Raw genomic sequence first — 14369 nt, 5'->3', positions numbered from 1 at the left:
CCCATCTTATATAAGGAGGGACCAATGGGCCCACGAGGTCTTTTGTCCCTGTCCTATTCTGGGCACACATTGAGCCTGGCTCTTCTGGTCAGTAATAAAGCACTTTTTAGAGCATTTGCTGGGGCCTCAGCCTCTTCATTTCTCTGCGTTGGGCAGCTAGATTAGGACGCCCGTACCTTTCAATAGGAGACACTGCATTTCCCAAAACTATACTACTATCCTAGGCTTCAGCCTAGGATTTGTAAAAGAAACAAAAAACCCCACCAAAATCACGAAGTCCAGAGGTTTAACTTTGACAACTGCAACTGAGAAGAACTTCTGGTACTAGGCTTCATCTTAAAATCTGTGCAAAAACCAAAATCACTAATTACAGAATGTTGACTACAACATGACAGAGCAGAACTTCTGGAACCATAAAGGAAGACTCTTAGACTTTGTCCTTTGATCTGTGCAAATACCAAAATCTCTAATGATAGAGGACTGATTTGTCATTCACAACTGAGGAGAAAGTTTCCTATCACCATAAAAAGACCTTGGGGTGCAGGCCATGCATAGGCATTCCATTAAAGGGGGACTCAGTAGGCCCACTAGATGTATCCCTGAATTTCCCTAGCATGGAGAACTGAGAAAATCCCACGGAATTCCTCAAAAAGCCTACTGTGAATGTTTTGCCCCTGCACGGAGAGTTGAGGAATTCCCAAAGAGATATTTCTGAGATTCCTGTCATGGTACCAACATTATATTCCCTTCATAATTATTTGGCCTTAAAAATAATTCTGTCTTTTGCCAGTATTTACAGGCAAAATATAACTTTGTTTAAAACCCCTTTCCTGGATAATATTTATCCCAAAATCAAAGACAATATTTTCCTCTTTTTTTAAAATGTCCTTGCAGCCTCAGTTTCTGGTATGCAAGGGCATAGCCAGACTGCATATCCTGGGCTATTGACTTCTCCCAAAAAGTAGGAACTTCACCTTAGTAGTGGATTTAGCTCTTTCTTTCACTTAACCTCTAAAATAATAGAGCCCATCCCAGTGAGATAGAATTCTTATATTTTTTCTACTTCTCACTAATCCCGTATTTTGCATCTGAAGTTAGTTTGCAAAGAGCTGCCCTGAGTTTTGACCTTCTTCTTTGCAACTCAGAATTCTTACAGCTGACACCTTTTGCTTAATGTATTGTTTACTGTTAAACTCTGCTTTGTAATTGTAAACATTCTTCTCAATATCTATGACTGACTTTTACCCCTTATAAAACTCTTAGTTTAGAAATTAAATTTGTCACCCACTTGCCAGAATGTGTTGTCCTCATACAATTTATTTCATCATATTTCATATTTTATTGAATGCCGGCCCATGTTTTATTCACTTCCTGAAGTAGGCTCATTGAAGCCCACTGGAGCTGTAGGACATAAGCCGCCTATAGCATTGGGGTTCGATAATGAGCATGTCAGGAGCCTGTAGTTGTTCCCATGACAGTATGCTTCAAGGAAGGAGAAACCCTGTATCTCTTAGGCTAAGGGGATTCCCTTTCTAATTTTTCCAAAACTTATTGAGCCTATGGAAAAAAAAAAAAGCACAAAACTTTGCCACACCAGCCCTCCTTCTCTCTCTCTTTCTCTCTCTCTCTCTCTCTCTCTCTCTCTCTTTCTCTCTCTCTCTCTCTCTCTCTCTGTTGTTTAGTAGTTGTTTAGTGTGGCTGTTTTGTATCTTGTTGTTGCTTCTTTATTTCCCCCAATAGAACCACAGAATTTGAATCATCTTGTTCTGCCTCATAAATTGAGTGGGGGAAAAAGTGGATGATACCAGGAACAAACAGTCACATGAACATTGAGTGGAAATAAATAATGATTAGGCCAAACTACCAAACCCAAAATCAATAACAACAGAATCAATATCTACAACAAGTTATATACAAAGGTTACACTAGCTGTCGAGGGGGCAAAAGGAGGAGATATTGGATGCATGCCAGGAGGAGGTATTGGATGCATGCCAGGAAGAGGGGGAAGAAGGAGGACAACACTGGTGGTGGGAATGGCCCTAATTTACTGTCAGTATGTACCTTAAATATAACTGTGAAAGACTTGTAATTCACATTGGTCACAATAAAAAAAATTAGAAAAAAAAAAACAAAACTGCATGATACTGGAATAAAGATAGATTTTCAGAACAGTGGAACAGAATTTTGAGTCAGAATGTAAGCCTCCAGATTTATGGACATTTTATCTATAACAAAGGGGCTAAGTATTTGAAGTAACTCTGCAACAAAAGGTGTTGGGGATATTAGATAACTGGTGGAGTGTTTCACCTTCTTTCTCTCCTTCATCTCCCAAATCGATGATGAGAGCCTCTAGAAGGATTCCACCCATTTTGGGAGTATTAGACTCTTACCCCAGTTTATTTATCTCCTCCTTTTCAGGCAAAACCACACAACTTGAACTAGCTAGTCCTGCCTACAGTTAGAGGGGGAGATAAGGGAGGCATCAAGACCAAACAGGTGCAAGACTACTAAGTAGTGGGTTGGATACTGAGGGGACCACATATTCTAGCCGCCCTGGGGGTGAGGGAAGAGGAAATGGGAGGTAGGACAAAAACGGAGGGGTAGGGAGGGCAATTTGGGGATGGGAATTCCCCCTGATTTTATGTAAATATGTACCTAAAATGTTATTGTCAACAATATGTAAGACACTATGATCAAAATAAAAATTATATTAAAAAAAAAGAAATAAAAAAAATTAGTCATAGAAGTAAACGCAAAGCATAGTGAAGATTTTAAGATTAGTTCAGATAAGAGAATAATATCAAAGACATACAAGATGCTGACAGAACTTAATAAGAAAAAACATATAACCCCATCAAAAAATGGGGAGAAGAAATGAACAGACATTTCCTCAAAGAAGAAATACAAATGGCCAAAAAGACACATGAAAAATGCTCCACATCACTAATCATCAGGAAGATGTAAATCAAAACTACAATGAGGTACCATCTCACATCACAGAGACTGGCACACATCACAAAGAACAAGAACAATCAGTGCTAGCAGGAATGTGGAGAGAAAGAAACTCTTATTCATTGCTGGTGAGAATGCTGTCTAGTCCAGCCTTTAAGGAAAACAATATGGAGATTTCTCAAAAAAACTGGAAATTGAGCTCCCATTTAATCTAGCTATTCCACTCCCTAGGAACACAAAAATACAATACAAAAAGTCCTTCTTCACACCTGTATTCATTGCAGCACTATTTACAATAAGCCAGACTCTGGAAACAACCCAGATGCCCTTCAACAGATGAATGGCTAAAGAAACTGTGGTACATATACACAATGGAGTATTATGCAGCAGTCAGGAAAGATGAAGTCATGAAATTTTTCTATACATGGATGTACATGGAATCTATTATGCTGAGTAAAATAAGTCAGAGGAAGAGAGATAGACCCATAATAATCTGACTCATCTATGGGTTTTGGAAAATTATAGACATTACCATAATAAGACCCAGAGACAATAGAGTTAAGGGCTGGCTCACAATTTGAAGCTCACCACAAGGAGTGGTGAATGCTGTTAGGGAAATAACTACACTAACAACTAGCATGACAATGTTAAAGAATGAGAGAAATAGAATGCCTGCCATGATATAGGCAGGGTGGGGGATGAGGGAGGGCATTGGTGGCGGGAATATTGCACTGGTGAAGGGGAGTATTCTGTTTATGACTGAAACCCAACTACGAATATGCTTGTAATCATGGTGCTTAAAGATTTATATTAAAAAAGATTTTAAGATTAGAATACAATTCAGAAAATATATTGAAGTAAAAATTGGCAGAACTCTCCAGGAAATGGAACTCATATGGGTCTTTGATAAGATGACAACAGGCAAATATAACACAAAAAATAAGCCAATAGTTCTACTTCAAATTCAAAAGCTTCTGCACAGGAAAAGAAAATCAAGCTATAATAAAATAAAAACCCTACTAAATTGGAAAAAATATTTGCACACAACAAATCAGGTAAAGGGCTGATATCCAAGATATATAGAGCACTCACAAAACTCAACAAAGGGTAAGAGTGATATAATAGCACAGTAGTAGGGTATTTGCCTTGTATGCAGCTGACCCAGGATGAACCTGGATTTGATCCCTGGCATCCCACATGGTTCCCTGAACCTGCCAGGAGTGATTTCTGAGCGCAGAGCCAGGAATAACCTGAGTGCTGCCACCAATTGTGGCCCCAAAACAATAACAACAACAAAAAAACTCAATAAAAATTACAATTATCCCATCAAAAAATGGAAAGAAGAGATGTTTAGATATTTCTCCCAAAAAGAACCATAAAGGTGGACCATGGCATATGGAAAATTGTTTTCACTCATGATTAGGGATAATGTAAATGAAAATAACATTGAGCATGACACATACCCAAAATTCTGAAAACAATGGGCTGGAGCAATAGAAAAGTGGCTTGTACAAGGTCAACCTGGTATTGATCTCTAGCACCAAATATAGTTCCCTGAAAACTGCCAGGAATGATCTCTAAGTGCAGAGTCAGGAAGAAACCCTTAGCACTGGCAAAAAAGCAAAATTCTGGAGACAAGTAGTATTGATAGAGTTGTGGTGAGAAAGGACCCCTCACCCACTGTTGGTAGGTATGTCATCTGATTCAGTCTTTATGGAAATAAAAAGTGGATTGCTCAAAAAAAAATAGGAATAGAACTCCCATATAATCCATATGATATTACTCTTGGAATCTATGCCCCAAGCACAAAAGCATCAAGTAGAAAGGATATATGCACACACATGTTCAACACAGTGCTTAGTATGATACCCAGGATATGAAAACAACTCAAAATTACTATGAAGTAATTAAAAAATGTAGTAAAAAATGCAATTTACATCTTTGACCATTTATTATTCCCATACTATGTTTTGAAAAGGGAAGTCATTACCCTGCCCCCACCAACCTTGGTGGATGTCCTGCCCTTAGGGAAGTCATCATTACCCCGCCCCCACCAACCTTGGCTGATGTCCAGCCCTTAAGTCATCACTACCCTGCCCCCACTCGTATTACCTTGGCAGATGTCCCGCCCTTAAGGAAGTTCTCATTGCCCCTTCTCCCTCCCTTTTTCTTAGGGTATATAAGAAGGAACGTAGACCACCACGTGATCCTTTGCCTCTGTTTGATTTTGAACACGCAATGCACCCTGGTCAGCCAGAATACAGAATAAAGACCCCACTTGAGCTTTTGCCTGTCTTTTTAGCCTTTGTCTTTTCATTTCTCCGAGTCGGAGCAGTTTCTGGACTGCTGAACCTTTCAGTTTCTTTATATCCCACCTATGAGAGAGATCAAAAGTCAATCACTTCCTTCAGACTGATTTTGATCTGGAAACAACACCTGTGTCCAGGAACAGATGACTATATAAAGAAATTGTTTTGATTTGATATCACCTTCAGATAATCTGTTTTTATTCAGATAATAACTACTTCATGGGTTGTCTCCCATCATTTTTGAATGATTCAACTCTCAAGGATTTCTAAGGATTTATAATTATATTAATTCTTTACTAATTTAAATTTTACATGTCAAATAATGCAATTATGATTCCTTTTTACCTAACATTTTCAATACATTTCCTCTTGTTCCTGAAAATAAAGTTAACACACTCCATATTCTTGAATATAATGACTGCCTTGTACTGTCAAATCAAGCAGTACATGTATATGACAAGAAGATAAAAATAATACTTTTAAAATTAGTAATTAACTCTTATTTTCCATTTCTATTTTTTAGGATAGCAATACTCACTCATGCTTTTCATCATCACTACTTAATGAAAAATTTGGCTATCTAGTCAAACCAATTATTATTTATAAGAACTGGTTACATTTGCTTTACACACCCCATTTAAGCCTTTAAAAATAGTATTTATTTTGTTCCTCTTATTATCTTTTACAGATAACTTTTACATTAGCAATAACATACAATTACCTACTTGTCACATCATCAATAGGAATTTCTATATTTCTATGAGAAGGACAGACAGAAGGCCCACTAGGATGTCACATTCTTTTTATTTTATTTTTGACTACATCCAGTGATGTTCTTGGCTAGGGGGACCATATGGGACACTATGGATCAAACCCAGGTCTGTCCTGGGTCAGCCACGTGCAAGACAAATGCCCTAGTGATGCACTATCGCTCCGGCCCCAGGATGTCATATTCTTTTTTTTTTTTTTGGTTTTTGGGTCACACCCGGCAGTGCTCAGGGGTTATTACTGGCTCCAGGCTCAGAAATTGCTCCTGGCAGGCACGGGGGACCATATGGGGCGCCGGGATTCGAACCGATGACCTCCTGCATGAAAGGCAAACGCCTTACCTCCATGCTATCTCTCCGGCCCCCTGGATGTCATATTCTTAGTGCAGATGGCTATTCAAATACTCCCTAGGAATTTTCAACAAAAGGCCCACTGTGGAAGCCTCACCCCTGCACAGATAATTGGTGAAATTCTATAGAGATATTTTTGAGATTTGTGTTATGGCACTGACATTATATTTCCTTCACATTTATTTGGCCTATTCTCCCTTCTGCTATGTGTATTTACAGGCCAAAATATAGCCTTGATTAAATTTTTCTTCATCTGGAGAATTCCAGCACCAAAGACAGTTAAAGCCAATTTTTTTTTTCCCTCTCTGTCAGCTCTGTATGTACATCAAAAGGCTTGGCCAGGATGTAGCTCTGAGCTGTCAAAACTCCTTACTAGGTATAAAAACTTGCTTTTCTTTGGCCTGGCTCTTTCACCTTCTCCTATTACACAAAATCAGTATCCCTAAAGAAATTGGGAAACCTGTCAGGCAACCTTAGCTCCTTGCTACACCCAAAAATCTTTACTTCTGAAACTAGTAGGGTAGGATTTGCCTTTGATATGTTAAAACTAACATTCTCCCTTTTAACTCAGGACTCTTACTTAATATAGTCCTTTCTATCAGAGCTGCATATCCCCTTAGACAGGTGAATTGTTATGTATATCAAATAGGTCTACTGTTAATGTTTCTGTGTACCAGAATGTATCTGTTTTTTTTTTTTTGTCAATCTGAACATTCTTCTCATAACTGTGACTGGCAATTTACCTCATAAATACTTGCCACACATATTAAGGTTTAGAACATGCTTGTTCTCCCATACATTCATTGTGTGGGCTCATTCATATTTTGCCACCTGTACATTTACTCTTCTCAAGAAGACTCAAAATAGTTCTCTAATTCAACCAGACCCCAAGAGCGTCAGCAGCACCTACTGGAACCAGGATATATTGAGATGGTACCAATATTATTCAGTGCAGGTGTGATCTATGATTGGAGTTTTGACTTGTTAAAATTAATTCTGCTTGCTAAGATTGGATAAATTTGGAAAATAACAGTAAATTTTTAATCATCTGAGAATCAAATCATTTAGATTTAAAGAATCCATACCTGTCTCTGTGTTCCTTGGGTAACAGAAAAGACAATTCGTACTTAAGATTTCTATCCAAGGTGGCTGTTGGGACATAACGATCAATCACTTTGAAGATTTCTTCAACATTACAATGTGATTCTTTCACCATGACTATGTGATATCCAATACCTAAGTAAATATGTTGATAAAAAATTAATTGGACCACCTTTACTCGTTTTTCAAAATTTGGGTGAGCTAAAAGAAGAATGGGAATCTAATAAATCATTTAATTATAAATTTGAGTAGCATATTAAATATTTTTTATGTCATCCATTAATTTTCTTTAAGACTGATACTACCTAAATAGCCTTTATCAGTAACTGAACAAAGCAGAGACAGAACAAAAAGTCTCTGTTGGGGCTGGTGAAGTGGTGCTAGAGTTAAGGTGTCTGCCTTGCAAACGCTAGCCAAGGAAGGAACACAGTTCGATCCCCTGGCGTCCCATGTGGTCCCCCCAAGCCAGGGGCAATTTCTGAGAACTTAGCCAGGAGTAACCTCTGAGCATCAAATGGGTGTGGCCTGAAACCCCCCCAAGAAAAGAAAGTCTCTGTTAATTGCCCTCTTGTTATTGGCACTGAAATAGTAAAAAATAACTATATTAGCCATATGTTTGGTTATTATATATAAATTTATGCACTTACATAAGTTCATATAAATATTTGTACAAATTATAGAACTATGTAAATATTTATATATTCTAAATGTCCGATATAGTGAGCAGTAAAAAGATATATAAAAACACCTTCCTTTAGAGATCTGAGAAATATTTGTAAAGTAGCCTGTATCTTTCTCATATCAACTCAGAATGAACAAATAAATAGTGAAGGAATACAAAGGAATTAAAAAGGTATATATGTATAAATGTTCATATCTCTCATTGGAACAGAAATGGATATAAAATTATCCTATATGAGATATATCTTAAGGCACTATTGCTAAACTATTATAACATCAATATCCATTATAATAATTTTATAACATAAGCATAACTATCTAAAGAATAATCAAAAGTTGAGAGACCATATGCATTTTTCAGGAAATTTGGAGATCCACAGCACTTCAAAGATCCTTTGATCATTATGGCAATGCGGTCACCCAAGATGTCAGCCTCATCCATGTAATGAGTGGTCAATAAGATGGTACGATCCTGTTTATAATGCCGAAGGATTTCCCAGGTGGACCTCCTGGATGCTGGGTCCATACCAGATGTTGGTTCATCAAGTATCACCACCTAAAAAATAAAAGAATGATGCCATGACTACTGTCAAACATTAGTAAGCACCACTAATAGGCTTAATATGTTTTAACTTATTCAGTCATTGTATGCAAGGCAAATTTAGGCTAAAAGTCAGTAAAGTTGAAATAAATCCACAACTACACCTCCTGTATTTCAATTATGTTGATAATGTGAACCATGTAGCCTACATGGAACTTTATTTCCTGCATGGGAATCCTTTTCAAGTTTTAGATCCATCCAAAAGATCTGTCTAATTGCCAAATTTGTGTCAGTTGAATTAAAAAAATGGTGGTACTGGTATCTATTTTTAGTATTCTCTCTTTAATTTGTATCTTCTCTCATCTACTTCTATTGCTCCCTCTATGTAATCTACATCTGATTTATAGCTATACCTGTATCTCTATACAGTTCTAGCTTTGGGTCACACCTGGTAGTGTCCAAGGTTTTTATTTGTTTTTGTTTTTTTCTTGTTCTGAGTTTAGGGAGCAAATTGGTGTGACTTAGAGTCCAAATGGTACAGGACTTTGAACCCAGCTTGACTGTGTGCAAGAAAAGTGTTTTGTCAACTGTACTATTTTTCATGCCTATATATCTCTATCTCTATCTATAGATATCTGTATATTCTTACCTTGGAACCTCCTAAAAGTGCCATAATGATAGAAACTTTGCGCTCCATTCCTCCACTCAGTCCAGTGGTGTATACATTACGGTTTTCATAAAGGTTAAAAGCAGAAAGCATTTGTTCAATTTCTGGAGATCGTATCTTCCGAGGTACTCCTTTCAGCTAGAAACAGGAGACTAAGAATTTACATATTGCTTTAAATTTTATCCTTATAATACACAAGTTCTTTGATTACATGGTGTAGTGCAATCTTTATATGCATCTTAATGTTTAAAGCACAATTCATCAAAAATCGAATATTCTAATCCTTTTTTCTTTTTGTCTTTTTGGGTCACACTCGGCAGCGCTCAGGGATTTCTCCTGGCTCTATGCTCAGAAATCGCTCCTGGCAGACTCAGGGGACCATATGGGATGCCGGGATTCGAACCACTGACCTTCTGCATGCAAGGCAAAAGTCTTAGCTCCATGCTATCTGTCCAGCCCCAAATATTCTAATCGTTAAAAACAATAAAATAATGTCTTGTAATCTACCCACAGTATAGTAATATACTGGACAGAAGGAAAATATCTTTTACTCACCACAGAATAGAAATAAAGATGTTCTTTTACTGTCAAATGATTATACAACAAATTATTCTGGAGACACACGCCAAAGCTTTTTCTTATCTTAACTCTCTGGGTTTTGATATCATACCCACTGATATACACTTCTCCACTAGTTGCAGGATAGAATCCTAGAATCAAGAAGAAATCATAATCACAGAGTTGCTTTGGTTATTTAGGTCTTTTGTGGCTTTATACAAATTTCAATGATGTTTCTTTTATTTCCTTGAAGAATGTCACTGGAATTTTTGACATGAATTAATTAAAAAAAAAACAGTTGATTTAAAACACAAGTATCCCTGGGGCTGGAGAGATAGCACATTGGCAAGGCATTTGCCTTGTACGTGGTCAACCCAGGACAGATGGTGGTTCGATTCCCAGCATCCTACATAGTCCCCGAGCCTGCCAGGAGGAATTTCTGAGCACAGAGCCAGGAGTAACCATTGTCGATGCTGGGTGTGACACAAACAAAACAAAACAAAACAAAAAACCCCACAAGTTTTCCATTTGTTTTGTAAACTTTATCCTTGATTATATAATTTTTTTTTGTGGTTGTGATGGTTTTAGGTCAAGAATATAATTAAACAGATTGGAGTACATTTGACAGGTAGATGATCCAGTATTGATCACTTCTTCCAACTGATCTCCCAAGCAAAGCCAAGAGAGGGATATAAATAACTTTCAGGAGACCCTGATCACAACTGGGTTGGTGGCATAAATAAACAAAAACCTGATAACTTTAGAATAAAACAAATACACTATAGAATTGTGGTATAGAATTAAATCCCCACATATCAGAATTATTATTTCTTTATATAATTTATAAATTTGTTAATTTAAAAAGGAGTCAAATGGATAAGTGCAAGTTTTATTCAATAGAATATAGAATATCTGGATAGTCTCATGCCAAGAATAAAACTGAATTCTTTTTTTTTTTTTTTTTTTTTTTTTTTTTTTTTTTTTTTTTTTGGTTTTTGGGTCACACCCAGCAATGCTCAGGGATTATTCCTGGCTCTACGCTCAGAAATCACCCCCGGCAGGCTCGGGGGACCATATGGGATGCCGGGATTTGAACCAGTGACCTTCCGCATGTAAGGCAACCGCCTTACCGCTGTGCTATCTCTCCGGCCCCTAAAACTGAATTCTTATCACACAATATGGGGGCCGGTGAGGTGGTGCTAGAGGTAAGGTGTCTGCCTTGCAAGTGCTAGCTAAGGATCAGGACCATGGTTCGAACCCCCGGGGTCCCATATGGTCCCCCCAAGCCAGGGGCAATCTCTGAGCGCTTAGCCAGGAGTAACCCCTGAGTATCAAATGGGTGTGGCCCGAAAAACAAAAAAACAAAAAACAAAAAAAACTAAACAAAAAAAAAAAACAATATGGGAAAAGGTTAACTGCAAACAGATTAAAAACCTGGATGTTGCACATTAATCCATAATTACAATAGATAAAACTAAAAGGCAAAATAATCCAAAACATAAATGTCTGATGTGTTTTTGGGTACTTAACTTCAAAGACAAGGGAAGCAAAGGCAAAAATAAAGAAATGTTATTGAGTCAAACAGAACCTTTTACATTGTAAAAGGAAACTATTGTTAAAATTAAAATATGTAGGGGGTGTCAGAGAGATAGCAAGGAGGTGGGCCATTTGCCTTGCATGCAGAAGGACAGTGGTTCGAATCCCGTCATCCCATATGGTCCCCCGAGCCTGCCAGGATTTATTTCTGAGCATAGAGCCAGGAGTAACCCCTGAGCGCTGCTGGGTGTGACCCAAAAATCAATCAATCAATAAATAAAATATCCTACTAAATAAAAAAGCGGATAATATCCATGATATACAAGGCTATGTATATATATGTACACACAAATGAATCATCAAAAATGGGAAGATAAGAACTGGAAATATGTCAAGTAGATAAGGCACTTGACTTGAACATGGTCTACCCAGATTCAGTCTTCAGCATCCCATATGACCCTTGAACACCACCATGAATAATTCCTGAATGTGGAGCCAGTAGTAACTCCTTAGCATCACTGGATATAGTTAAAAAAAATAAGGAAAGATATACCTTTCCAAATAGTATTCAGATGAACAACAGGCACTTAAATGAAAAGTAGTCAATTGTTGCTACTAATCAGGGAAATAAAAAAATGTGTATAACCTCAGTTAGTGGGGATCAGAAGGGCCAGAAACAAGAAATGCAGGCACAGCTGTAGAAAAATAAAAGGAGCTTTGTACATTTGTGGTGAAGGGAATGTAAGATAGTCCAGCTTCTATGGTAAATAGTAAACAGAATGCTCAAAATATTTAAAACAGAAATTTTTAATGATCCAGCAATTCCACTCAGTATTGTTATAAAGAACACACATACACAGACACACAGACACACACACACACACACACACGAATTCAAAATAAATAGTATGTTCATTGACACATTCTCTAGTAGCCAAGATCAAGTCACAAATAGATAAATAAGATAGTACTCAGTTACTGGAAAAAATGAAATCTTACTTTTTTGTTACAACACAGGTGCAATTGAAAAAAATCACATCAAGAAAATAAGTCAAAAGAGAAAGATTAATATTGAGCCCTCCTCTCATACATAGATGGTTTTAAAAGGAACAAACAAGGGACTAAAGGAAGACAAGGAAAATACACCCTTTGATTCTGAAATCATAACTGAGGTTAGCAAAAAGAAAAAGTAATTGAAGTGGAAGTAGGTGAATTGACTATGGTGAAAACGTATTGGTACTTTGCTGGTAGGTATAGAAACATACTTGGTAAGGAAGTGTGAAATTGAATCACTAAAATATATTCTCTTCAGCCTTCATTACATAATTCAAAGAATTGAATTATTAGTTCTATGGAGAAGTTCGATGACACAAGCTTTGTTTTAATTTATGTATTTTTTGTGTGGTTTTTTATGTATTTTTTGGTGTGGTTTTTGGGTCACACCTGGCTCCATGCTCAGAAATTGTTCCTGGCAGGCATGGGGGACCATATGGGATGCCGGGATTTGAACCGATGATCTTCTGCATGAAAGGCAAACACCTTACCTCCATGCTATCTCTCCAGCCCCAAGCTTTGTTTTAATAAGGTTACATGATGAAAAGATGTTCATTAGATCCTTAACTTAAAAACTGCATTATAGGCTACATAACAATCATACATTTACCACTATCTACATAGAAGAAAATTATAGATACTATTATCTTTGAGATAATGAGATTAGAAATTATTTCACAATATTTTAAGTCCCATATTCTATTTTTCAGTAAATATATATGAATATAAATCATGAGAACTGTAAAAACAGGGCTGGAGAGATAGCACAGAAGTAGGGCATTTGCCTTGCATGTGGCCGACGCAAGAAGAACCCAGTTCGATTCCCAGCATCCATATGGTCCCCCAGCCTGCCAGGGGCTATTTCTGAATGCAGAACCAGAAGTAACCCCTGACCACTGCTGGGTGTGGCCCCCAAACCAATCAATCAATCAATCAATCAATCAAAGGTTTCAGGTGGAACTTTAAGTTCAAATTCAGAATCCTCAAGTCATTCATGCAGACCAGTGCATGTCTGCATACAAGTCATTGGATTGACAATGAAGTCACTTTGTAGACTACCTGTGAGCTGATACTCTTGGGTGGTCATGAAAACTACTTTAAACCAATTGTTTGAGAATCATATTTTTAAAACATCCTGTCAACAATGTGATACATGCTCATAAAAAATAAAGTAAATTATATTTGTTTTAAAAATATGGTTCTCTTAAGGGCAGGTTTCCCTGCCTCACCACTTAATGGTGAGATGATCAGAAGACACTCCGTGACACACTCTGTTACACAAATAGGACCTGTGTAAAAACCAAGAGCTCTAATTACAGAAGCCTGACTGAATAGAACTTTTCTTGGGATCATGAAGAAAGACCTTGGGGTTGGACAATTAGTAGATCTAGAACCTGTAGTCAGTCTTATGACAGTATGCTTTATGGGGAGAGACGCTCTGTTATTTTAGGTCAAGGGTGTTGCCTTTCTAATTTATCCAACATTTGCTGTGTCTTTGCAAAAACAAAACAAAACACACAGAGATACAAAAACTCAGCCACCATCCCCTTTAAAAATTTTATTTATATCTTCTAGATAGGGGCTCCTTCCTTTTTCACAGAACCTTGAGACATGAATTAACTTTGTTTTACCTCATATTTCTTAGTCTTTCTACAAATTGAGAAAGAAAAAAAATGGATAGGGGCCAGGGGCCAAGTGATCTCAGGTGCCTTGGAGAAAAAACAAAGGTCAGAACTAAATAGCCAAGCCAAAGTCAATGACAATAGAATCAAGAGACCCAAATTATAACAATCTAAATTTAAAATGGACCTGTTACACTGGTAGGCCAGGGGGGCTAAGGTGGAAGTATGGGA

General features: G+C 37.3%; 1 protein-coding gene across 1 annotated transcript in view; it reads right to left on the bottom strand.

The window, feature by feature from the left end:
* Positions 1-5122: 5122 nt before the first annotated feature.
* Positions 5123-14369, bottom strand: part of LOC126029908 (phospholipid-transporting ATPase ABCA3-like) — a 51980-nt gene continuing 42733 nt past the window's right edge. The window contains exons 4-7 of the mRNA XM_049788149.1: positions 9352-9507; positions 8540-8717; positions 7465-7615; positions 5123-5327 (exon numbers count right to left, since the gene is read on the bottom strand). Of these exons, the coding sequence (XP_049644106.1) occupies positions 5123-5327; positions 7465-7615; positions 8540-8717; positions 9352-9507 (690 nt within the window). The remainder of the gene's footprint in view (positions 5328-7464; positions 7616-8539; positions 8718-9351; positions 9508-14369) is intronic.

Source organism: Suncus etruscus, chromosome 15, assembly GCF_024139225.1.
Source record: "Suncus etruscus isolate mSunEtr1 chromosome 15, mSunEtr1.pri.cur, whole genome shotgun sequence".
NCBI classification, from domain to species: Eukaryota; Metazoa; Chordata; class Mammalia; order Eulipotyphla; family Soricidae; genus Suncus; species Suncus etruscus.
The sequence above is the reverse complement of the archived record's forward strand: the minus strand, read 5'-3'. Positions and strand labels throughout refer to the sequence as shown.